The 24,600-nt window shown below is 30.8% G+C and overlaps 7 protein-coding genes and 1 long non-coding RNA gene across 13 annotated transcripts in view; 4 read left to right on the top strand and 4 right to left on the bottom strand.

Annotated features, from left to right (window-relative positions):
- The window catches only part of LOC107067664 (dipeptidase 1), a 61,683-nt gene extending 55,234 nt beyond the window's left edge, over positions 1–6,449 (top strand). The window contains exons 3-9 of the mRNA XM_015323359.2: positions 1,119–1,451; positions 1,536–1,668; positions 1,749–1,937; positions 2,794–2,996; positions 3,575–3,735; positions 3,804–3,933; positions 4,007–6,449. Coding sequence (XP_015178845.1) covers positions 1,119–1,451; positions 1,536–1,668; positions 1,749–1,937; positions 2,794–2,996; positions 3,575–3,735; positions 3,804–3,933; positions 4,007–4,138 — 1,281 coding nt within the window. The 3' untranslated portion in view covers positions 4,139–6,449. The remainder of the gene's footprint in view (positions 1–1,118; positions 1,452–1,535; positions 1,669–1,748; positions 1,938–2,793; positions 2,997–3,574; positions 3,736–3,803; positions 3,934–4,006) is intronic.
- LOC149033506 (uncharacterized) overlaps positions 1–10,999 on the bottom strand; it is an 88,652-nt gene extending 77,653 nt beyond the window's left edge. For both annotated transcript variants that reach the window (XR_016178869.1, XR_016178870.1), the window contains exon 1: positions 10,853–10,999. This is a non-coding gene — a long non-coding RNA (uncharacterized LOC149033506). The remainder of the gene's footprint in view (positions 1–10,852) is intronic.
- Positions 6,587–10,700, top strand: Cyp4aa1 (Probable cytochrome P450 4aa1). Its single transcript, XM_089179429.1, is given in 8 exon segments — positions 6,587–8,368; positions 8,448–8,619; positions 8,711–8,875; positions 8,948–9,146; positions 9,513–9,667; positions 9,670–10,029; positions 10,174–10,353; positions 10,497–10,700. Coding segments are annotated over 8 exon segments (1,443 nt in total). The 5' UTR covers positions 6,587–8,344; the 3' UTR covers positions 10,685–10,700.
- A 102-nt stretch (positions 11,000–11,101) lies between the features above and the next one.
- Positions 11,102–11,898, top strand: LOC107067670 (selenoprotein K). Its single transcript, XM_015323373.2, has 4 exons — positions 11,102–11,270; positions 11,346–11,430; positions 11,512–11,586; positions 11,674–11,898. Exons 1-4 carry the CDS (start codon positions 11,252–11,254, stop codon positions 11,765–11,767), a joined length of 273 nt encoding a protein of 90 aa, XP_015178859.1. The 5' UTR covers positions 11,102–11,251; the 3' UTR covers positions 11,768–11,898.
- A 157-nt stretch (positions 11,899–12,055) lies between these two features.
- Positions 12,056–16,603, bottom strand: HBS1 (translation elongation factor EF-1alpha (GTPase) HBS1). Of its 5 annotated transcripts, XM_089179428.1 has the most exons (10): positions 16,348–16,603; positions 16,144–16,209; positions 15,766–16,062; positions 15,632–15,673; positions 15,162–15,523; positions 13,581–14,113; positions 13,269–13,498; positions 12,976–13,174; positions 12,690–12,895; positions 12,056–12,599 (listed from the first exon to the last, which is right to left on the bottom strand). In XM_089179428.1, exons 1-10 carry the CDS (start codon positions 16,388–16,390, stop codon positions 12,145–12,147), a joined length of 2,433 nt encoding a protein of 810 aa, XP_089035554.1. In that variant the 5' UTR covers positions 16,391–16,603; the 3' UTR covers positions 12,056–12,144. The 5 variants fall into 5 exon arrangements, with proteins under 5 accessions (XP_089035554.1, XP_015178854.1, XP_015178853.1 ...); XM_015323368.2 differs by lacking the exon at positions 15,162–15,523 and having other exon boundaries at positions 13,581–14,133; positions 15,632–15,670; positions 16,348–16,599; XM_015323367.2 differs by lacking the exon at positions 15,162–15,523 and having other exon boundaries at positions 13,581–14,133; positions 16,348–16,598.
- Positions 16,604–16,938: 335 nt separating this feature from the next.
- On the top strand, positions 16,939–20,956 carry LOC107067667 (uncharacterized). Its single transcript, XM_015323366.2, has 6 exons — positions 16,939–19,207; positions 19,283–19,513; positions 19,593–19,969; positions 20,069–20,320; positions 20,407–20,593; positions 20,693–20,956. Exons 1-6 carry the CDS (start codon positions 17,219–17,221, stop codon positions 20,732–20,734), a joined length of 3,078 nt encoding a protein of 1,025 aa, XP_015178852.1. The 5' UTR covers positions 16,939–17,218; the 3' UTR covers positions 20,735–20,956.
- On the bottom strand, positions 20,737–22,036 carry LOC107067669 (uncharacterized). Its single transcript, XM_015323372.2, has 3 exons — positions 21,885–22,036; positions 21,500–21,745; positions 20,737–21,394 (listed from the first exon to the last, which is right to left on the bottom strand). The coding sequence occupies exons 2-3, from the start codon at positions 21,740–21,742 to the stop codon at positions 21,161–21,163; spliced, it is 477 nt and encodes a 158-aa protein (XP_015178858.1). The 5' UTR covers positions 21,743–21,745; positions 21,885–22,036; the 3' UTR covers positions 20,737–21,160.
- A 128-nt stretch (positions 22,037–22,164) lies between these two features.
- Positions 22,165–24,561, bottom strand: LOC107067671 (uncharacterized). The gene is made up of 3 exons (XM_015323374.2): positions 24,407–24,561; positions 23,939–24,292; positions 22,165–23,852 (listed from the first exon to the last, which is right to left on the bottom strand). Exons 1-3 carry the CDS (start codon positions 24,407–24,409, stop codon positions 23,538–23,540), a joined length of 672 nt encoding a protein of 223 aa, XP_015178860.1. The 5' UTR covers positions 24,410–24,561; the 3' UTR covers positions 22,165–23,537.
- Positions 24,562–24,600: the final 39 nt, after the last annotated feature.

Here is a 24,600-nt window from a genome sequence, read left to right as displayed (position 1 = left end):
TTTTAGGGACGTTTACTCGCAGGCGTCACTTTTCTCACGCTCACACAAACACACACACAAATAGAACGTAGATCTCAAAAGAGGAACTCGCTAGATTCTCTTCGTACTCGAACTTTTCATTCAACTGGCCTTCGACGACGCCGCGGAAGAAAACATAAACCCGGACTAAAGTGCAGCAAAATACGATATGCGAAAAGTTTTGAAAAAACTTTTCTGCCTTCTACTCTTACCTAACTTTGGTCGAATAGTGTGATGGTGTGACCATTCGTTGCTACGAGTATAAAACCATGAAAAATTACGTGCTAAGAATTTTCTTTATCTTTCTTTATCTTTTTATCTCGATTTTAACGTTAATTTTTACGAGAAAGAAGCATTATCCTTGATCCAGCTTTTTTTTTCTTTTTCTTTTTCTTTGTTTTTTTTTTATTCTTCATTTTACTTTACTTCAACTTTATCTATAAAGTCTGTAAAGGTTATACGTATCTCTAGAGTGTATACTCGACGTTATAATTTCCTCCCCAGCGAATTCGATCCATCATTCCGTCGAATAGGAGCTGCATCAAACCCGAGGCTTTGTCTTGCAAGCTGCTATCGCAGAAAAGCCATGATCGTCTAGAATGTCTTCTATGCAATCGTTGCATCGAAGGAAACGATATACCTAAACCTCGACAAAGCCACATCATTCTTCCCCCATTCGATTCAAAATCAAGCAACGATCCTTTTCTATAGTTAGGTAGATACGAGAAACGATATCAATTTCTATTCGATTATTGGGAAAGTATCTAAATCCGAGCTAAAATAGTACTTTACTTTTTTCGTTCGTTGATCAAAAAAAAAAAGGAAAAAAAAACCTTTTCAATAAATTCGTAAATGAAACATCGAGAAAACGATAAATTATTTCTTCCGTACACATCTTGCTCCTCGTCGTCTGTTCCTCTGGGAATTTAAAGAATAATATAGAAGAAGAATGATAGAGAGAAATCAATGTGGTATACGCTGTCCCAGATTTGATCTACTTTGCTCAGAGTCAAAGTATTCTATCTTGAAAATAAAGTAACATAATTTTTAGTTAGTATCATGTCATAAAAAGCTGTAACAATCGATTGGCATTGTTTCAGAGTGGCGGACAAAGCGGTGTCTGGATCGTGAGCGTGATTATACTGTCGATTGGCAGCTGGGTTGGCAGAGTTGGACCGCAACCGGCTGATAACGATCTCGTGTCGTCCTTGACAACGCCGCGAGAGAGACTCGAAGTAGTACGACAAATTCTAACGGAGGTACCGCTGATCGACGGACACAATGACCTACCTTGGAATATCAGAAACTTTGTCCACAACCAGTTGGCCGATTTCGACTTCGACAAGGATCTCCGGCAAGTCCCACCGTGGAGCAAAAGCAATTGGAGTCAAACGGACTTGGTCAGATTGCGACAAGGCATGGTCGGTGGTCAGGTATTATCGGCTTTTCTCTACTACCCACCACTACTCTCTGTCCTTCCTCCCTTTTCTTCAATAATAAGGTTCACGTCGCCGTAGTTTTGGGCCGCTTATGTGCCATGCGACTCTCAGCATCTTAACGCCGTGCAGCTGACTCTGGAACAGGTCGACCTTATAAAACGACTGATAGAAAAGTACTCTCAACAGATGCAATTTGCTGCATCGTCTGAAGGTTCACTTTTTAAATATTACTCGAGCGATTTATTGCAAATAACCAAATGTTTAATCGTACTTTTTTGGTTGGACGTACAGAAATCTTAGAGGCTCACGAGAGAGGCAGAATAGCTTCGCTCATAGGGGTGGAAGGAGGACATAGTCTAGGAAGTAGTCTAGCCGTTTTAAGGACTCTTTATCACCTCGGCGTAAGATATTTGACGTTAACGCACAGATGTAACACACCCTGGGCTAAAAGCTCCACCGCCGAGGAGGACGACAAGGACGGTGAGTCAAAGATTTTTCACGATTTAATTTGAATTTATCACCGTTTCGAATCTCTCTCTCTCTCTCTCTCTCTCTCTCTCTCTCTCTTTCCTCTCGACTAGACGATCGATAATAACAGTAGGTATATCTATAGATAAAACGGCAACGAATAAAACGAGGCAAATTGATGAATTACATTTGAAATTCCGCGCGAATTCCCGGAAATTCAATTCGAAACGATAAAATATGTTGAAGCGTAACGGAGGACGATGGGAAATGGAGTAACGCGATTTAAAAAAAAATTAATCACTCTTCGTCCATAATCTCTCATGCGCGATCGATCAATACCATCGGGAAATCCTCTCCGCGTGAATTTGCGAATACGATTTTGAAGAGGAAATAGGAAAGGAAAAAGATAAAGGAAGAAAGAATATGCTTTTCATAATCAATCTCGCATATCATTGTTAATATCGAATCAAACTGAAAAGTAAAAGATAGAAGATAAAGTAGGAAGGATGGTGGGTGCACACTCATTGTCATACTCAAAGTGTGGACCGCGTAAACTATCCTTCAACAAACTAAACAGATGGTAATCCAAGGGTGCAAGAGATCCTCCGGGCTATAAACAGGATGGAGGAGTACGGTCCATCCCTTGGCTGCGGTTACCTCCTCAAGTGCCCCTAAGCAACGCGAGTATATGGTTTTATAGCACTGCTACACAATGTCTGGTTAAATGTTGCCAAAGTACGCTACACAAACTAAAAGATCTATTTCGGTCCTTTGTACTGATGCATACACTTTTGTACAAATTTATTTCTTCATCCTTTATGGTGTATCTTATTTTGAATTAACCTACTATTTTTATTGTGATTCTTAGGAGGAGGTTTAACGGCGTTCGGCAAGGCCGTGGTACGAGAGATGAATAGACTAGGCATGCTGATAGACCTCAGCCACACAGCCAGAGCAACAATGAAGGATGCCCTGAAAGCGACCAAAGCACCTCTGATCTTTTCACATTCCTCGGCCTTTGCCATTTGTAATTCCTCGAGAAACGTGCCCGATGACATTTTAAAACAGTTGGTAAGGTCGACAATATCGAGATAATAATATTGCTTTCGTTTGCTCCATTTTCTACATCCGACACCTCTCTTAGCCTTTTAATTTACACCTCTGAAAAATAATTATTCTCGCTTTTAAAGATACGACGTTACTTTCCTTCGATCCTCCCCCACGTTCCTCATTCCCTTTTCACTCTCTCTCTCTCTCGGGGATAGATAATTATCTTTGCTCCTCGGCATCTAGAATTCCAATGGTTTGAAACAATTACCAGCGACGATTCCTTTCTATTGTCGAGTTTTCTGCTCCATTAAAGTAAGAATCCTCTCCTAGCCGACCTCGTTAAGAAGCAAATTAACAGGGACCAAAATTAACGGCTCCATCCACCTGAAACACGGCGGTATAATTGTAACTGCGGATAACAAACCGCCGTGCTCTCTACTCTTCCACTTGTAGCGACCATCGCGACTGATAATTTTCCTACCTTTCATTTAGTATCGCTCATTAAAATCGTATTACTTTCCTTGTGCATATTATCAAAAGATCAAAGATGATAGACGTATAATATTCTATATAATTATGTATTAATTCGTAATGTTTAGGCTGCCAACGGCGGATTAGTGATGGTGACATTTTATAATTATTTCGTCAAGTGCGGTCCTGAGGCAACTATATCTGATGTGGCGGAACATATTTATTATATTAAAAATCTTATCGGCGTCGATCATATCGGAGTCGGTGGTGATTTCGATGGTATCAACAAGTACGTCGATATTATTTGAAATATAATCTTATTTAATATCAAATATTCATTGGATTGTTTTACCTTAGAACACCGAGAGGTCTCAACGACGTTTCCAAATATCCCGATTTATTTATAGAACTTATTCGAAGTGGCAAATGGAGCGTACTCGATCTGAAAAAGGTGGCCGGTTTAAATTTACTAAGAGTCTTTAAAAAGGTAATAATCCGTTATTAGTGTTATCATCTTTAATATTTTAGTTTGAAATGATTATTATTATTATTACTTGTAGGTGGAACGCGTGAGGGACGATATGAGAACTGCCGGTGTTACGCCATCCGAAGAATATCTTCAAAATTCTCCGGACGTTAACGGGAAATGCGCGTTGGACACTAATACAGTGCAAAGAGGAGTGGAAGTCTAATCTAAAACCTCATGGCGATCTCTCCTATCTTCGTTCGTTATACTCTTGGTCATTTTAACGATGACCAAGAGGGAACGAATGGACAGTTGCCCTGGTAAAGGGCCAATCTAGGTCAACGAGGGCGTACCAAGAAGAAAAAGAGACAGCATGCAAGCTTCCTTTCTATGACCTGCTCACTTTCAAAGCCTGTACTTTCTTCATCCGTGTCATGGAAAAAAAAATGGCTCACGAAGAGAATCCCATCGTGTCGTAAACCTACCTCGGAACTCGTTCTTGCGGAAGTAATGAGCAACGAGTCAAAAGAATATTTAATATATTGATAAACTTTATTTTATATATACATTTATCTTTTCTATTACGTTATTTTTTGTTTGTTTTTTCATTCATCTTTAGCTTTTATAATAGATCTTCTTTCATTTAAAACTCTCGCATAATCAAATGAAATTCGTCTTAAGAAATTTTGCATCGTTGCTATTACTTTCGTCATTTCTGCTTTATAAGTAATAATAAAGCTATTATCAATTTTCAAAATGTACAATCGCGCTCACGTAAAATCAAAGTAATCGTGTATTATCAAAAGAAATCTTACTCGATGGACACTTTTTTTTACGAAATCATTTCTATATATAAAGAAACGATTACGGGACGAAATATAATAATAAGGAAAACATGTCGTTTCGAAATGATCTTTACTTCAAAATCTTTTGAAATTTTCAGAATTACGTATAAACCTGACTGTACATTTTCAAAAGAAAATTTCTTCCTGTATTGCACTAAACGTAAAAGCACGTGCACATTCAAGTCAGATCGTTCGACTAAATTCTGACATGAACAAATTCGAGCTAACACACCTACAACAGGGTTTTTAAAAATCAAGCAAGAAAAGACTAAGAAGTTCAAGACTTAAAGAGTTCAAAACACCCACCACATTCAGATCAATTTTTTTATCCAGATTTCCCAAACATTTTTCTTTCTTTTTTGTTTGACTCAAATTAATAATATTATCTTTAAACTTTAACATCTTTTTTGGTAATATATTTAGTATAGCACAACTCTGCCTCGTGGATCCTTTTAATGAAATAAAATTGAAATGAGGTAGCACATTTCAACTTGCCGCTATATTTAAATAAAAAAAAGGGGAAAGAAATAAATGCGCACGTGTTTCTTAAAGCACACTAATAATTTGGCATAAAACTTCTTTCCTTGTTATCTTGAACTTCCATCCTATACCTATCTGTGTCTCGTGTACACTTATATTATAATCCGTGTAAAAAAAAAAACTGGTTTCATCGCATAAATGTAAAACATCTATAGTGAAAAGAAGAAAATAGAAAAAAAGTTTAACACGTTGAGCGCTACGCCGAATTTTGATATCTTTCCGTTTAAACCACAGTCAACCCTGCCGGGCCCGTTCACCGTTAGACGAGCCAGAGTATAAAAAGATGTCGAAACGGAACGAAGATACGGTATCGTAATCAACACTTGTCTTCGTATGTTTAAATCTCTATTTGCAGATAATAATCAGAATGTAAAAATATTAGGACCACAGACAGCTAAAAATGTAACGCAAAAAGTAACAACCTTTTGTAACCAATTTAGGTACACAGAAACCTCACCTTTGTTTATCTTGTTTTAATAAATTACATTAATGTTTTTTAAGTATTATATTCTTTTTCTTGAAACATTGATAAAAAAAACCGATATCGCCTAATTTAAATGTTCAGTCTCACAAATCTAGCGTCAGTCCCTAGAAACCGACGTGGCGCTTAACGTATTAAAGACTTAAACGCACTAGCGTGAATCGCACGACGCTAAAATTATTCATTACATGATTAAACGTATGAAAAAAAAATGAAAAGGTAATTATAATTAATTATTATTCTAATATGAAGTGATATTTACATACAAAACAAAATTAAAATACGTCTTAGGAGTATTGTATTACATAATATATCACAATCTAGTAAAAAACGTAAATTTAATTGATGAAATACGATGCAATAAAATAAACCTTGAATTTGAAATGATATTCGGCCGATATCCAATTACAAGTACGATACATATTGTTTTGTGCTAGTGCGTTTAGAACTTTATGCTTGTCGACTAAAAAATGAATCGAAAAAATATCTATGTGCGCGGATTATATTAATTTCCTGTGTATATGTAATGTGACATGAATCAAAAAAAAAAAAGGATAAAAATGCAAATGAAGAAAAGAAAAAAAAAGGGAAAAAACGAACAAACAAATTATATCAGATATTCCGTCGTGTCTTTGCAACGGATTCTACAAATAAATGTTTCTATTGTAAAACACTGTAATGAACAATTTATTTCTATCCAACAAAGTTCATTTCCACCAATACCAAATCCTGCCAGTGTTCCGACCATTCCTCCACCATTCGTAATGAAAACAAGAAAAAGAGAAAGAACTTAATTTAAAAGTAAATGAAACTAATATTATATAACGATTTAAGGATTCGTTTCGATATAAATCAAGTTTAGATTTTGATTATCATGCTAAGTCTCGATTTCCCAATCAAAATTACTCAATTCGGGATGACGCAAAGTGGGGATTTTAAGTTGCTAAAACGAAAGATTATTGAAAATAAACGACGATAAACTATAAGAGGAGGAATGGCATATATGTGAGGATGGAAGAAAGATGAAGGGTGCGAGCCCACATAACACGAAAGGTTTTGAAATCTTTCAGCGAAAGTTTCGTAAAATATTTCCAAAAAATCTTTCAGAAACCTTGCAGGCATCATTCTAAAATATTTTGAAAAAGATTCATAAAAGATTTTACAAAACTATTTTTAAAACATTTCTAAAATACTTTACTGATAAAGTAATCTTTTGCAAGGCTCTGAACGTGGACATTTTCACCTTGTAAAAAGATTTTTTGGAAACCTTTTTGAAAGGTTTAAAACTTTTAAGAAATGTTTTAGGAAGTTTTTATGTTATGTGGGAGTGCATGGTACGCGTGAAATTATCGATGGATGTTGAAAAATGAATATGAGTGTGTACGATCTGCCGTAAATAAAAATGGGCCTGCTTAGATGATATCACGTCTAATATATCGTTTTATAAGCGCCCCGAAACCTTTCGAATATTCCCAAACCAGAAATTTAAAAATGGTCCTTTAATTGATTCATTGGGAATAGTTTAGAAATTTCGAGAAGGATTGACGAAAGTGATTAAGGGGGGATATACATTTTGAAAAAAAAAATCGATTTTTTTTTATTGCATTTTCTAAAAGTATATCATTTCGAAAGTATTCTGTCAAAATTTCATAAAGATGTGACCTTTATTTATGGAGATATTGTAGACGAAAGAAATAATATGTAATTCTTTCTTTATTTTATCTCCTGTTTAAACGCGTTTTTCTCGAAACTACGTTTTCAAAATCGGTGAGTAAGAAATCTCACGAACGGATTAACCGATTGCTTTCAAATTTTAATCAGTTATTAAAAGTATAATAGAGAACAGATTGAACGATCGATTTTTTATTTTTAATTAATATTTTTTTTTTTAAGCCGATAAATAGGCGTTTTTTTGGTGAAAAAACAAAACTTTTTTTTCAAAAGTGCGCCATTTTGTAAAAAATTAATATTTTGGAAAAGTTGATCGTTCAATCTATTAAAACACATCTATACAAGGTATTTGCATTGATTTTGTTTATTTCAGATTGTCCAGTAAAGAGATTCTTTACTCACCGCAAACCACCTTTTTTTTTGGGCATCACGCAGATTGGTTATAACTCTGTTATGTATCAATATTTTTACATAAAAAAATTACTGTATTATCTTCAAACATGTATATTTTGAACTAAAGATCATTCGTCAAAAAATATAAAGCCAGTTTTCCAAAAAAAGTTCGTAAAAAAAGCGTTTTTCGGGCCTCTAAAGGTATATCCCCCCTTAAGACCACTGGTGGGGTGAATGCGTATATAAGCGTGGCGTAAGGAAGCGGCGGACGCCTTCTTGATTCGGTACAACTAGTTTAGTAGCACGACGAAAAATCTGTGTAGTTCAAGATACAACCATTATTAATTAGTAATATAGGGAATTATAAATATTTACGATTCTTTTCTATTTTATTTCATCTATTATATATCTTTGAATAAATATTTTGAAGAAAAGTTATTTTAAAGGAAAGTTATTTTTAAGAAGAAGAAGAATAATAAAAAAAAACCTTACATTTGACGTCATGGACTTGAAAGAAATATTTATCGTAAGTAAACTTTTTGAATCGCATTAAAAAATAATAAATATATATGTTATTTTGTTTGAATTAATATTAATAATATCAGCAGTGGGGAAAAGACAATTCCAACTTATGGATTTACCTTATTGGAATAATTTGTTTTCTCGTAGTATATCTTCAAAAAAATTACATTCGATTGGTTAAAATCGCGTTAGGTCTCGATGGATTTCCGGCACTACCATTAATCGGTAATGTTCGCAATATCTTTGCACCAAATTGTAAGTATCCAAAAGAAAAAGACAGTGAAGAAAAAAATGAACATCCTTTGGAATCGTTTTAATTTGATATTTTTTCTTTTTACTTAACTAGCTTTAAACGAATTAGAAAAATATTCGTTGCATAATATGATTAGATTTTGGATATCTGTTATACCATTCATAATGATCATTCGACCTGAATCCATTAAAAAAGTACTTAATAATTCGGAACAGACGAAGAAACCTTCTGTATATTTTTTGTTTCTCAATTATCTTGGTAAAGGATTATTAACGAGTCAAGGTGAAACTTACAAATTACATCAGAAGATCCTTCAAAATTTTTTTACAGTTCCAAAAATGAAAATGTACAATAAAACCTTTCTCGAGCACGCCGAATATTTGGTATCAACATTTCGTGATAATATTAATCAAGACATCAATATCACGAAATTTATCAATAATACCATTTATAACATACAAGCCGAAATTATTCTTAACTTAAAATTTACCAATGAGAATAATGAAACATCTTTCTATCCGTTCAAAGTGTAAGTATTGTTTTTATAATACATATAAATATTAATTAATCATATATGGAATGTCTCAAAATTAAACGACCAAAGTGAAAAGGCTTAATTTTTATATTGAAAAATAAAAAAAACAAATCTAATATCATATTTTTTCTTAATCTATTAGGACTCTTGATTTTTATGTATTTTTTGTATAATTTTATGTATAATTAATTAAATAAATGACGAATACTCGACTTTTTCTGTGTGCTCCGAAGGAAAATTTTGTCTTATGTTAAATGTAGATTCAAATTTATAAGCCTTCACAGAATTTTGGTCGTGTAAAGTTTAAAATATCTTACATAGAATCAGATAATAAATATTTCTAATAAGAAATCTAATTAGGAACGAAATGTATGCGGATTATCGTTTTAAACGACCGTGGTTAATGTTCGAATCATTGTACAAATTAACTAAACACTCGAAAATTGATGAAAAACAATATGACGAAAATTACGCCTATTGTTATAATATTATCAAAGAGATAGAAGAATCTAAAAAAAAGATAAGCAACAAAGGAATGATAAGATATCTTTGATTGAATATTTAATTGATGCGAAACAAAACTATCCGAATTTCAATAACAATGATATCTTGGACGAAGTCAGTACGTTCATGTTAGCTGGTTTGGAATCCGTCAGCACAGCTACGACATTGGGCCTATTTCTATTAGCAAATCATCCCGAATGGCAAGAAAATTGCTTCGAAGAATTAAAGCAAATTTTCGAAGATTGTAGTACATTAACGTCGGTGGATTCTTTTAAAAAGATGAAATATTTGGAAATGTGTATAAAAGAGACACTCAGACTTTATCCTACAGTTGTGACAATATGCAGACGTCTCTGCAAAGATACAGAAATTGGTATTAAGAATTTTTTTAACCAACTTGACTTGATTAAAATTCTTCGATAAATTTTCGTTTCTTCGTTCACGTTTCGTTCACGTCTTCGTCGTCAACAAAAAATGATAAATTATATTGCAAATAATTCTTGGGTTTTTCTTTTAGATGGTCAAACGTTACCAGTTGGTACTCACGTCTTAATATCACCTTATATTACTCACCGAATACCGGATTATTATCCAGATCCGCAATCTTTTAAGCCAGAACGTTTTGATGTAAATAATTCGAAAAAATTAGATCCGCATGCTTATATTCCTTTCAGTATCGGTAATAGGAAATGCATCGGTAAATAATCACGAAAATGAACTATCATATTAAGTTATATTTGCGTTTTAAACCTTTCGTTATTTTGGCGCAAATATCGTTCGAGTAACGAAAATGTTCAAACGTTTCCAATTTTCTTGACTAATCCTTCCATTTTCTTAAAGGAAACAAATTTACGATGTTGGAAATGAAGGCGATCTTTAGTACAATTATTCGAAATTTTATATTGGAACCAGTTGAGAACAAGCACAAAATTAATGTCAAATTTAGATTGACATTACGAGCAAAGGGTGGCGTTTGGATTAAATTTAGACCACGAGAACCTATGACGGATTTTTACACAAATATGTAATAATATTAATATTTCGCTGAAGATATTCATTTTAATATACATTAAATTTTAGATTAATTAATATCTTTGTATAATCTTTGTAAATTTTCAAACCTATTCAAAAATGATTAAAATAATATGAAATATAACAATAATACAAATAAGTTATCAAAATTTTCTTGTACTTACGATATGACGAAAAGTGTAGTTGAATATTCCATGATAAATAGCGTCAATGATTGCATGTAATATAATTATTTAATCTGTTTAAAAATATTTTGAACAAGAACATAATTAAAAACTGTTTTAACGCGAAAAGTACATGAATTAATTCACAAATAAAACGCTAGATGGCACGTTGATGCATTCAGGGCTGTACATATGAGAGAATGCACAAAGGGGCTCAAAAAAATATTTTTTAATTCAACGTTCGTAAAATCATCTGTCAGTGACACTTGTCGACGTTAATTAATTAAATTATAATAATTGGAATACGCAGTGTTAACTATAGTAGAAGATTGTAATAATTGAACAATAGCAATATAAAATTTATTTTCCATTATTATTCGTCAACGTTGACTACTAAATATGGTTTATATATCGAGTGGTAATAATTATAACCTTTGATCTTATCAATGTTTCAATTCAGAGAAATGTATCAAATGACAACACGCATTTTCAGATGGAAAAATTCTGAATTCAGTACCATGGGGCTTTAAAAGAATCGCTGATTTCTTTTCAGCTATAATATTTATGGTGATAATGTTGTAAGTATTAAATAATAGAAATTTTTTAAATACTTCCTGGTGCATCATTGTACTTGTAATTATGCATAATTTTTACATCAGTTTCAAGACATTATTTGGTATGGATACAGATCAAAATAACGCTAGGAACGCAAGAGATTTTAGACCTGGCTTTGGGTAAGAATCATGTATATTTAAATTAATTGCAAATAATTTAATCAATTATTATTAAGGACAATTTTAAACTATATTTTTATTTCTCAGTCCACCTAAACCTCCAAGTCGAAGACTAGGTAGGCCAAGTAACCTCAACCATAATGTAGACATTCCCTTTGGTTGCAGTAGTTGTCAGATGTAAATTCATTATTGATGAAACGCGATTATGGATAATTTAAATATATCAAAGAATCTTTATCACAGAGAAAATTATATTCTTTATTTAAGTATTAAAATTGAAAACTATATATTATGAATAAATAATTAAATGTATTATTCTGTGTTATATTAAAAATATTACACATTATTACAAATAGAATACAAAGGTATTATAAGTTATAGTTAATAACAATAAAAATAAAAACTTTTGTCTGTATAATTATAGTATTAAGATTTAAACAGTTTTTATACACATTAAAAAAAAATAATATCACTTTCTGGATAGAATTTTTATTATATTAGATACACGATTTTATCCTATATTTAGATTTTGCACCAAGGAACTCAATTAATTAATAATCATTTAATTTTTGTAATCAAGCCAGCTGCAATCGTGGTACCTTCCACTCTTAACATTATCCTACCAAGCTGTTTAACGTCCTTATACAATTCTACGCAAACCGGAGTTTGTGTTACAATTTCAATAATCGCACTAGAGTTTTTAAGTAAACACCGTGGCTTCTTTTTTATCACATCTCCTGTACTTTTATGGAGCTGCGCTATCAATTTAGTTATTATGGCTGGTTGTACCAAAGATTGCTGATGCATTATTACTGGGAAGCCTTTCGTAATGGGCACGGCAATAGAAAATATAACTATGTGTGCCTGAAAACATGTTGTTACTGATACGGGATTTTGTGGATTACAAATGATATCACCAACTCCAACATTTTGTTGATCGATGCCGGATAAAGTCAAAGAGATATGATCACCGGCAAAGGCATTTACTATGGACATATCATCCGCTTGTAAACCTAAATAAGTAAATACATCATCTTAATTATTTCTATCATATCTAAATGAATAAGAAATTACTTTGAAAGTAGTCATTTCAATAGGAAAACCTTTAACGACTGCAACTTCATTCTGTGGCTGCACCAAAACTTTATCCCCTATGCACACCATACCTGTTTCTACATGCCCTGATACACAAAATCCAGAACCAGTACCTTTATATATATCATTTACAGAAAATCTTAATGGTTTATTAACTGGACGTTCTGGACATTTAAAATTATCAATAACATTTACTAATGTTGGTCCAGTATACCTGTAATCATTTGTTTTTTATTGTTTTCCATAAACCTATAAGATAATTGTTATACGATTATTATAATAAGATTGTATTACCAGTTGGAAAGACCTTCAGCTTTTGGCGAGGTAACTACATTTTCTCCTGAAAGTCCACTGCAAGGTACAAAAGTGATAGTTTCTCTGTATCCAGCTTGTTTTAGAAAAACACTCATTTTATCAACGATTTCATTGAATCTTTCTTTAGACCAATTCACTGTATCTAATTTATTAACTACAACAGCTAATTGAGACACACCTGAAAATACAACAATTTTAATAGGATATTAATAATTCTTTATAAGTTAAATAGAAGAAAAAGAAAAAGTTAAATAGATTAAAATATTCATTACCTAAAGAACGCAATAATAAAGCATGTTCCCTAGTCTGTCCACCACTGTCAAATCCAGTTTCAAATTCACCTCTGGTAGCATCAACTACCAACAAAGCAACGTCTGCTTGAGTGGCACCAGTAATCATATTTGGAATAAAATCCTTATGACCAGGTGCATCCAAAAGGGTAATACATTTATTGTCAGTTTCAAATTTAGAATGTCCAACGTCCATTGTAATTCCACGTTCCCTACAAAAAAAATATATTTATTATTATTTTATGCAATAATTATATTCTAGGTAATTACAATTGTTTTATATCATTTATTTACCTTTCTTCTCCAGTTTCATCCAACACCCACGCATAAGCAAAAGACTGCTTACCAATTTTTTTACTCTCTTGTTGATACTTGTGAATCAGTCTTGATGAAACTTGTCCTAAATCACACAAAAGTCGCCCAAGCAAAGTACTTTTTCCAGCATCAACGTGCCCCACGACAACCAAGTGTAACTGTTCTTTATTATTGCTCCTTTTATCTTTATAAATGCGTAACGCATCACGTTTTTCTTCTACAGGCTTTGTCTTATAATCTAAATCAGGTGTAACATGACCAGACATGGGAGATTGACTTCTTAAAGAATCTGTTTCTGAAGAAACTATGTTCTTATCTTGTTTCGCTATTTCTTTACGTTTTACACTTGGACTATTCTGTTCTGAACATGGGCTTTGAGAACGTGGAGTTTGGATATGCGGACTCAAATGACCTGTATTTTCTGATCCACTCACAGTAAATCCTTTGACAATAGAACTTGTTCCAGCTGGCACAACTTTTATCATCGAAGATGAATTTATTTGTAATGTTGACTTTGATGGCAGTTTGTTACCTATCATAATTAACTTTCTAAATTAATACTTTGTTCAGAGCGCACTCACAAAAACAAAACAAATAAAAATATTAACATATATGTATATATATAATAGTAACATATATATATACATTTAAATATACTTATAAAAATAATATTTAAATTGATTGTCCTCTTTACTTAAAACTTTTGTCATTTTTACAAATCTCTTTACTTGATTTAAAGTTAGTCATATAAAAATAAAATAATAATAATAAAAATTACACATTGATTTCTGTTATTACTAAATCTCTGTAAATACCCGATCTTTAAAATAGCGCTACAATATACAATATTACAAAATATAAATAAATAAAAATGATAAAAAAGAAGAATAAACTTCGATAAGTTTACAATATTCCAAAAGATGTTCATAGATCATAATTATTGCATATCATACATATTAATATTCTATATGATTAGTCAAATTGCTTAATGAGTATAAGGAGTAGAAAAATCAAATCTTTTGATAGATTTTAGATTTCTTTTGCTTCAATATTAAGAGAAGGTTGTTTTAATTTCATTTTCCTAACTAAAATTTTGCCAACAGAAGAAGGAGTTTTCTTGGCATACGGTAATCTCGTATGTATTAAACTATTCAAACTTAAAGTACATTCTTGATTTGCCTCAGAAAAAGAATCAATAAGTAAGCTATTTTTCATCTTCTCTATGTATGGAAGAGTATCGTAACATTGATATGCCATTGGTTCTATTTGACGAATATTTTTTGAATCTATTAAATGAACTTCTTTTAATACAACAGTTAAATCAATCAAACCATTGTCGGGCGACGGTGTTCTAACGCATTCAACATTGCGTTCCAATAAACTAGTTAAATTTATTGACTTTCGTTCATTAAATTCGCTGTTAGAGTCAGATGTTAATTTAATATTAGAAATGTGTTTTCTAAGTGAATCAAACTGTACTTTATCCGCAATGAATTGAGCTTCATTTATGTTATTTTTAATATTTATTCTACTATCTGTATTAACTTCATTGCCCAATACCGAGGAGACTATATTATGTCCAGAATTATCTTTAGTTTTGTTAATATTCAATTTGGGTATAATGAAACTAGAATTTGAAAATGATTCTGTAATAGGTTTTGTTTTGTTTAAAGAAATATTTGATTTTTTGAAATGATTCGCAGTTAAATCAGCTAAAGAACCAAAACACTGCGGTTTGGAATTACACGAAAGTAATTGTTTAGAATTTGTATGACAAGCTATCATTTCCGCTAAAGATGTAAAATTGTTTTCTGAACTATTAGTTTGGCTTTTAACCGGAACAGTAATATTTGTAGAGGCAGAAGGTATTACAGATTTTTGTGACAATAAACAATTAGAAATGGCATAGGAAGAAGTAGAACCTTACCTTACCAGCAAAGAAAAACGCAACACATGAAACAAAAAGAAAATGACTTTCAGAGAAATATTAATCAACTAAATAAAAAAGCAGCTGAGTATCTAAAATGTACCTGGACAAGGATTCGGACACTCCTTACTACTTCTAGATTCTTCTATAAACATATATATTTTTATTCGCTAGTTGCAAACCTATTCGTGAATATAATTATATGCTTGTCAAAATAATAATTACTAGAATACGTACCAGCAATATTTTGTTCAGGTGTTATACTTAAAAGTTTGTCCAATGCAACTTCGGTATTAAAGCCTGAACGAATAATTTCTTCTTCGAGTTTAGATTCAGTTACGGAATCTCCTATTACATTTCTTATAGCTTCCATGCAAGATAATAACTTGACTTTTTCTATCTCGGTAAGATTTAATTTTTTAGCTTCATGTGACGATACTGAATTATCATCTTCGCTGTCCTCTACGATGTCTGGCTCCGTAATAAAAGATGCAATATTTTGTTGTTTACTTCGATCGAACAAGAACTGTTCAGCTAGAATTAGAATTAGTATGTAAGAGTCCATGTTAATTATGTCTTATTGGAAAAAAAAACAAAAAAAAAAAACTAACGTACCACTGGGTGATACGCAATAATCATCTTCCACAGAATGCCCATAAACGTCATCATAACCATCATACTCTGAAAAAGAAACATTTGTCATTAATTTCATACTTGCTACTCTAATATATTAAATATAAATCATTTTCTCTTTCCCTTTCTCTAACAATAATATAAAATGAATAATAATATTTGTAATATTATGAAATAATAACCTACCATCTGTATAGTTCATACATCGAACGTCTCGATGACGAGACATTTTGTTTCTAAAAGTTCGATTTAAAAGGGAGAAATCACTTGCGTGACACTTCAATAATAATTACGAATAATCTATTATCACATATAGTAGACTAGACATAACAGAATTCACCATTCGTTAAAGGCATAAACTAAATAAATAAACTTTTGCGACATAATGAAAAATTAAATTCAGAAATGTTTGCTTCTGAATAATGTTAACAGTACTGCGTCACATCGGTTTACCCTCTAACGAATAACGATTTATCTCACATAATATTTTTATCGTACATCTGATTGGTTGTATCGAAAAAATCGTTTTTTAAATATAACAAGTTGAAATTTTAATTTTGGACACATACGCATAACGTTCAAATTAAATAGAAAGTGATTTTAAATAAATAAAAATAATTTCTTTTGTAAAGGTTAAGGCTGATTTTACTGAATTTCTATTAGATGATATTTGTCATTACTTGTACATAGTAGTTAATACTATCCAATGAAAATCCTTCGGAGTGTGTTGGAATCTTTGTTAGACACAATAAGAAGCTTATATATATATATATATCTATTTTCGTATCTATCTCTTGATTCATTTTCTCTTGTGCTTATTAACATGGTGTTATTGTTTACAATAGTAACGGTGAATGTTAAAACGGGTAAAAAAGCAACTTTGAATTAAAATTAACGAAATATATTAAAATGATTAATAGGCAAAATATTCGAATTTTCTGATAAAAATTAAAATAAGATAAAAAAACTTATTATGTTTGCTTGAAGTTTTAAAATAGTCGTGTATTCATCTAAATAATTTAAAAGACAAAGGAAAATAAATATAATATCTGTTATAATGAATTGTTCGGATTCTAAATTTCAAGATGTTTGTACAAGTGCATCTAATATAACAAATAATCTATCAGCAGAAGATGCTGCTGACGAGGATAATGAAAAAGAAAAAGAAAATTATTTAGAATTGTCAGATATGAATGAAATTTCATGTGAATCGGATGAAGAAGACAATTCCTATTACACGACGACTGTTTGGGATGTTCCTGATGTTGAAATTTGTTCACCTTCTCTGATCAATTCATCTCCACCATATAATGGAGAAATTCCTGGTATGATAGCCGATACTTTAGAAATATTAGAGGAAAATAATAATGATCCAAATAATAATTTAGACTTTAATGAAAATCATCCAGAATCCTCCAGTAATAGAAATGTCGATGAAGTAACCGATGATCATCAAATTGGTTATTCAAGAGCATTAACAAGTCCAATTCCAGGTTGTAGCAAAGATATTGGTAATATGGACAATTTTCGAGATAATAACGCTTATTCTAAAATTCGTAAAGATGCAGAATTAATATCAACTCTTTTGCCCGATATAGAGTTTAGATTGATATTGCAAACACTTAAAAAAAATCAATACGCTAAAAATTGTAATGAGCTTACACTGTGGGATTTATTACCGGATAATAGACCAATGCCACAAGTATTATCAAAAAGAAAATTAACAGATAATTTTTGTCAAATTGAATCTAAAAGATATTTATCTAACGAATTCAATGTTATACCTAGCGAAGTGCAAACTAATGTTAAAATAACTGAATCATTGAAAGATAAAAAAAACATAAACATAGAAGAATCCATTAATTGTAAGATAGAAGATGAGAAAACTGTAATTGGTGGAGAAAGTAAGTCAGTTACTTCTATTAGTAATAATAATCCAATAATACGCCCAGCTAAGTTAATAGTTCCTAAATGTGTACCTTCGTATGTACCTTCGCAATCAGTATGTACACCATCTCCTAACAGCGTTATTTTAGCTCCTGCTAAATTAACGTATATTAGTACATATGAAATAAATGATGTAAAGAAAAATAAATCTTTATCCTCTGAAAAGAATTTAACATCGACACAGTCTAACAGTAAAATAAATAATAATATATCCGAAACAACTGTTTTTCTCAATATAGAGGAAACCAAAAGTTGTTTGTTATCCGAGAACGAAAAGCATTTAAATTCTTTTAAAAATATGGATATAGTTAAAATGGATACTTCTGAACAATCTACAGAATTTGTGCCTTCAAACATTGATTTAAATCTACCAAGTACTAGTAAGGGAATAAAGAAGGCTTTTAAAATTGATGTGTCAACAATGAATACATTTCCCCAACAATCATTAAATATGTTAAAAACAGAAAATACTGAAGTATCAAAATCTGATGAATTTTCTTCAATAACAGAAATACTAAATATAAATGTAAAGGAAGAAGAATCAAAGCTTTCTCCTGACATGATTAAAATTTATTACAAACTTGTAGATATATTTTCTTCTGTGGATCCTAATTATATTGAATCGATATGCAAGTCCAATGATATTCAAAGAACCAGCATGGATGAATCTACAGTGCTAAATGAATTGATTAATCATTTACTTGTCTTAGGAGATAAGCATCCGTATATTGCTATAAAATCAGAATCACCTGAGCCGACATATGATGTAAATGAACAGTATGAAAATATATTAGGAATATTTCCAAATGCGGATCCAAATTATATAAGAGATGTCGTGGAATCTTTATATAATAAACCGGAGGAATTAAAAGTATTTGTACAATCTAAACTTGAAACGCATGATTATCCTACACGAGAAGAATATTTAACAAGGAGAAAAATAACTGAGCAACAAAAGCAATATACTACAGACTTTAAAATAGAGAAATTTTTAGAGATATTTCCAAATCCGTTTGCTCATTTTGAAGATCCAAACAGAAAATATTCATATAATACAATTGCATTTAAATTTCTCACACATTATTATAATCAAATAAAGGTATGCTTAATTATATAAAATAATATGAATTTTTTTTAACTATTGCAGTATGAATAATATAATTCTTTTTCACAGGCCAATACTATAACGCTTGTATATAGACGCAGAAATTATCATTTGAGTTTAACAGCAAAAGCATTGGATGAAATGGAACCTAATATGAAACTGAAACGTAAAGGTATATACTTATCACCACAAGACATTCCTCTTTTACAAGAAATTACATTTATACAACATAGATCGGAGATACAACAATATTTGTTGAAATTACAAAAAGAAGAGACTGAGGAATTTCTGAGACTTAAGGTTAATATTTTCATATAATAATGTATGTATTCTTTAATATAGGTTTATATAATAATATATATTTATAATTTTATAATAGAAAAATAAGAGTCTTCTGGAATGCCAATGTTGTTTCAACGATGAATGTATGCCATCTAAATGTTCTAGTTGTGACAATGGTCATATATTTTGTAATGACTGTATTATAAAAGGTACTAACCTAAAATTAGCAGAAAGTGAGACGCATATCTATTGCTTTGTAAACTGTACAAGTGAGTTTAGTCTATCGATTCTTCAAAACGTACTTCCTCCAACAACTTTTAGTATACTACTTCAAAAAAGACAAGAAGCAGAAATAAAAGCAGCTGGATTAGAAGGTTTGGTATCTTGTCCATTTTGTCACTTTGCATCTATTCCACCACCAGAAGATAAAGTTTTCAAATGCTTAAATCCAGATTGTATGAAAGAATCTTGTAGGTAAGTATAAGTTTCTAATCACATTATTTAAAGTTATAGGTATACTATAGATGTTAATCATATTCATTTAGATTAATTGTATTTATTTTTTTCTTTTAGATTATGTAAAAAACTAAATCACATACCATTGAATTGTGATGAGGTTATGTCTGAAAATGCGCAACATTATTTGGAAGAAAAAATGACAGAAGCGCTTATACATAAATGTTATAAATGTAATCTGCCTTTCTTTAAAGAAGAAGGATGCAATAAAATGGTTTGCGTATGCGGTGCAGAAATGTGTTATATTTGTGATAAACCAGTCAAAGGTTACAAACATTTTCGTGGCCAGGGTTCCACGGATACAGATCTGTAAATATTACTTCTTGATCTATCACTATAATATTTACATGGTGAAAAATATACGTAGATAACTCTATGTGTATTTCTATTTTTAGGTGTCCACTATGGAGCGACAATCATGTAATAAATGCAAAAGCTGTTTTACAAATAGCAGAGGAAACTGAGAAGGAAATAAAGCAAAGAAATCCTAACATCCAATTAGCTACAAATGCTCTTTTACCAAAATTACCCAGAAAAACCAAGGGTCCGCATGATGATATTCCTAATTCTGATGTTGTACCTGTATGTTATGTATACATTTTAAATCCATAATTGAAATCAAATTAATTGTTTAATTAAATCAATATTTCTATATTAATATTGTTTTTTCTTTTTTTTCAGGAACGTGCGCATAGAATCGCAATTGGAAGAATGATTCCATAAAATTGATCTGATCATTTATAAAATTTTAATATTTACAATTCAGATATTTAAAAGTAATTTTATACATATTATTTTATATTTCATACTTATGCAGATACTTTTGGTACAGCCAAAGATCCTTTAGTACATAAACAAAATACATTTCAACCACAGAAATTGATGATCGTATATATTGTTAAATATATGTACAAAAGTCAAAGAAAAAGCATATAATATTCTTTATACGATTTGTTACTAACTTTCTTCTCAAAAATTTTTATAAAATTACGAAAGTTTTATTAATATTTATAAGGAAAAAAGAAACAGCAAATAGTGAAGTATAAATATAAATTTAACCCTCTATATATAAACGTCACGTATCTCGTTGTTTTATTTCATCGCTAGAAATAATTGATTGATGTTCAATGAGACTCTAATGAAAAATTATTATGCTGCTAACCTTATGTCAATGAGACCTTCTCCTCCGAAATTCTTTACAATATGTGCTTTTTTAACATCTTCGGTAACCACATGAGCATTATGAGTATTAGTATTTTCTTGATTCCAGTTATCCTGATGTTTAGTTTCTACGGAATCTAGGGAAGAATGATCAGGTGGTTTCGTCGTTTGATCTTCTCTTTGATCATCTCTTTGATCTTCTGTTTTTGATGGTAATATTAACTGAAATTATCGTCAAATAAGAAATTATTTAATTCATTAAATTATCCGATCGATGTAAGCTAATTTATATTTCACGTAAAACAATGGATATTTTAATGAACATACCGTGGCACCTGTATTTACATTCTTACAAATCCATTCAGCATCGGTAATAAACTGATCTATATTAAAATTCACTTCTGGATAATTATGTTGGGGGTATCTAGAGAATCTATTTTGATGATAACCATTTCTAAATTGTATATGATCATGTAAGACTGGCAACAGAGGCCGTGAATTTCTGTGATGATTCCAAATATGAGCTTCTACACTTAGAGCAATTAGCGTTACGAGGATAAAAATCTTCATTTTCTGTAAAAAAAATAAAATCAATTGTTAGAAAATTATTAATGATTTTATTCATGGATAATAATTGGAAAAAATTATTATAATATTGATGAATAATATTTTGAATAAGTTTCATTTAGATTTCTTAGTTATTTTAACTTACTAAACATATACGTTAATATGCACAAGTATGTATTATATTTTGTCCAGTCGGTGTTTTCTGTAGCAGCTCTTCAAGAACGGTCAGCATATGACTGATAATAAGTATGGAAAAACACAATATATACGTCATAAAAACTTTCTTCAAGCAGGTTTATCAAGGTCAGTAGCTAATGGTTCTTTGGGTTATCTTTGTGAAAATTCCCAACTATTTCAGATAGCGTTTGAAATAATAAATCTATTTTATATATTAATATCTCTAAGAAAATAAAACTTCTAAAAAATCGCGTTCACATTTGATAAACTTTATTCGTATATGTGTAAAAGTATTAGCATAAGTCTTTTATATGTGCGCATTACTTGTCGAGAGTATTGTTCACATTAGACAATTCTATTAAAATAAATAATTAATTACTGTTACGGTGGTAAACTATGACACAACTATAAATATTAAATCATAAGAGAGAATATTTTCTTAGATCTTTTGAATAATTTTCATGCAAATATAAACTGATCGAATAATTAATTTGAGCACGATTAATATCTTTGAAATATGTAATTAAATTATGAAGTACAATTTTCAAGTTGTTCCTTCTTTTTCGAAATTTCTATAGACTCTTTAAAATTGTTACAATCATTTTTGTTAAAATAAAGCTCTTCCATCAAAAACGCTGCTGTTATAAGCATGGATACACCGGCAAATGTAAACCACATTATTAATTCTAATACAATCTGAAAATATATATATCGAAAGGTTCTTTTTCTTTCGTCTATTTCTAAAGAAACCAAAAAACAACATTTAAATACGAAATAATATGGTAATTTTACTTCAAGAATCACTTTGAAAATAATCACTGATCGTTCATTTCTGGAAGCCCATTGATACAAAACGTAAGGTAGTATAGCAATCATTAAAAATCCATCCAAAACTATACATATGATCTTGTTTCGTATCAATTGAAAGTATTTTGAGGCATTTTTTGTGCTTTAATCGAACGACGATTAGAAATTTATAAAAACAAATTTATGAACATTTACTACGTACCTTTTAATTTCTTTTTCCGTATAATTTTCAAGCGTAAAGGATTCGCAATTTTTATCCGCTATTTTATTACGATCAGAAAAACGATTAATTTTCATCGGCATGACAACTATTTTTCGACACATTGATTATTTCGAAAATCTAAATGTTCTTCGGAAATAATCTTAGCAGAATTAATACAAAAATTTACAACGTGAACAAGTCGTATCGTCGTCTTCATCGTTGTCCTAATTAACGTTTAATTTTTAGGACGCTTATCGTCTTACCATTGAAATATCAAAACCACAAACATTTTTTCAACCACAACAGAATATTTTATATCGCACGTCGATTAAATTCATTTGTCTATCGTATATATAGACAAATATATATATATATATATATATGTTACGAATATATTTGAAGAATTTATTTCTTTTGTTTTCTTTCTTTTTTTTTTTTTTGATAACTTCTTTTATTCATTTGCACAATATAACTTTTCGCATTTAAACTATGCTAGAAAAAAGTCGTATTCTTATAAAACTAGTTTAGCAGTGTCTAATAGTTAATTTTTGGTAGAATGTATTAACGCGAATGCATATAAAAAAAAATAACACTTTTAATGATCTAATCGGATCAATAAACAATATTACGACGGTCCCACAATTTGTAATCTCTCTGTGAAGATGGTGGACGATAGAAATCCTTTTGGTTCCTTAGCTGTTGTTTTCTTGCCACTTGTTGTCTGTAGACGAAAAGTGGTCTGAAGACTTTAGAATTTTGTGCCTCTAGATCGTTCGATTCGCCCTTATTTTCTTCAGAAATCGATCTTGGAATTCTTCCGAATGAATGTTCTTTTGGTTCTTCATTTTTTGCAATAACTAAGGGTGGTAATCTTTCAATTTCACCGTTGTTGTCTAATTGCTTTTTAGACATACCGTATGCTTCAACCTAAAATAATTAGAAAATCATTTTGTTTAGTTTTTTAAATATTTAACTACAGATACAAATTAATTTATAAAACAAATAACACATACAACTCGAGCATTTCGCGATCGATCATCGTTTATTTCGGATTCCACAAGATTAATTCTCTCGATCAAACCATTATCTTCAACATGTTTTCTCGGCAAACCATAAGCTCTAATTCCTGGACCATTCTCATTCGGTTCAACATTGATTTTTCGAACCCTTCCATCGAATCCAGTTTTACGATCAATATGAGGTCTTTTGATATTAGCTTGATCATTCCAATATCTTCTCAATAATCGTGTTTCTTCATTATCGTTGTCCGATCTATCATGGATTTTAGAATACGCGGAAGAACCGTTTAATAATTCTGCTGCACTCCATGTCAATATCGTTGTAGTATAAAATATTAAGACAAATTTCTGTAAAAATAACATTAATAATCAATATCTTCCAACATTATATTTGATACAAACGAAAGGAATTTAAAAATGAAGAAAAAACATTTTTTTTCTAATTAAAATTGCATTACTTACCATGATTAAGGATTATGGAAAGTTGTTTCTCCCTTATCTCTTATTGATTAATATAATTATGCGTTTATTTCCTTATCACTGGAGTTCTTTCGTCAAAGACTTTTAAACAACGTTTGAGAACAAATATCGAAAGATCGATGCTTATATATAATTGCGTTTGTGTGATCTTGAAGAATACGATTAAGCTATTCTCA

This window comes from Polistes dominula, unplaced genomic scaffold (assembly GCF_049000335.1).
Source record: "Polistes dominula isolate Pdom_NZ unplaced genomic scaffold, Pdom_raw_medaka contig_373, whole genome shotgun sequence".
NCBI classification, from domain to species: Eukaryota; Metazoa; Arthropoda; class Insecta; order Hymenoptera; family Vespidae; genus Polistes; species Polistes dominula.
Note: the sequence above shows the minus strand (reverse complement) of the source record. Positions and strands in the feature narration are given on the sequence as shown.

Coding starts and splice junctions, on each gene's coding strand:
- LOC107067670 (XM_015323373.2), top strand. Junction 11,431..11,511: donor ATATTTATGGTGATAATGTT/GTAAGTATTAAA, acceptor TTTTTACATCAG/TTTCAAGACATTATTTGGTA. Junction 11,587..11,673: donor GATTTTAGACCTGGCTTTGG/GTAAGAATCATG, acceptor TTTATTTCTCAG/TCCACCTAAACCTCCAAGTC.
- HBS1 (XM_089179428.1), bottom strand. CDS start 16,390: ATGTCTCGTCATCGAGACGTTCGATGTATGAACTATACAGATG. Junction 15,524..15,631: donor GTGTCCGAATCCTTGTCCAG/GTACATTTTAGA, acceptor TGGTAAGGTAAG/GTTCTACTTCTTCCTATGCC. Junction 12,896..12,975: donor GCTGAAGGTCTTTCCAACTG/GTAATACAATCT, acceptor AAATGATTACAG/GTATACTGGACCAACATTAG.
- LOC107067667 (XM_015323366.2), top strand. CDS start 17,219: ATGAATTGTTCGGATTCTAAATTTCAAGATGTTTGTACAAGTGCATCT. Junction 19,970..20,068: donor TGTATGAAAGAATCTTGTAG/GTAAGTATAAGT, acceptor TTTTTCTTTTAG/ATTATGTAAAAAACTAAATC. Junction 20,594..20,692: donor CTAATTCTGATGTTGTACCT/GTATGTTATGTA, acceptor CTTTTTTTTCAG/GAACGTGCGCATAGAATCGC.
- LOC107067669 (XM_015323372.2), bottom strand. CDS start 21,742: ATGAAGATTTTTATCCTCGTAACGCTAATTGCTCTAAGTGTAGAAGCT. Junction 21,395..21,499: donor ATGTAAATACAGGTGCCACG/GTATGTTCATTA, acceptor CGATAATTTCAG/TTAATATTACCATCAAAAAC.
- LOC107067671 (XM_015323374.2), bottom strand. Junction 23,853..23,938: donor GATCGCGAAATGCTCGAGTT/GTATGTGTTATT, acceptor TAATTATTTTAG/GTTGAAGCATACGGTATGTC.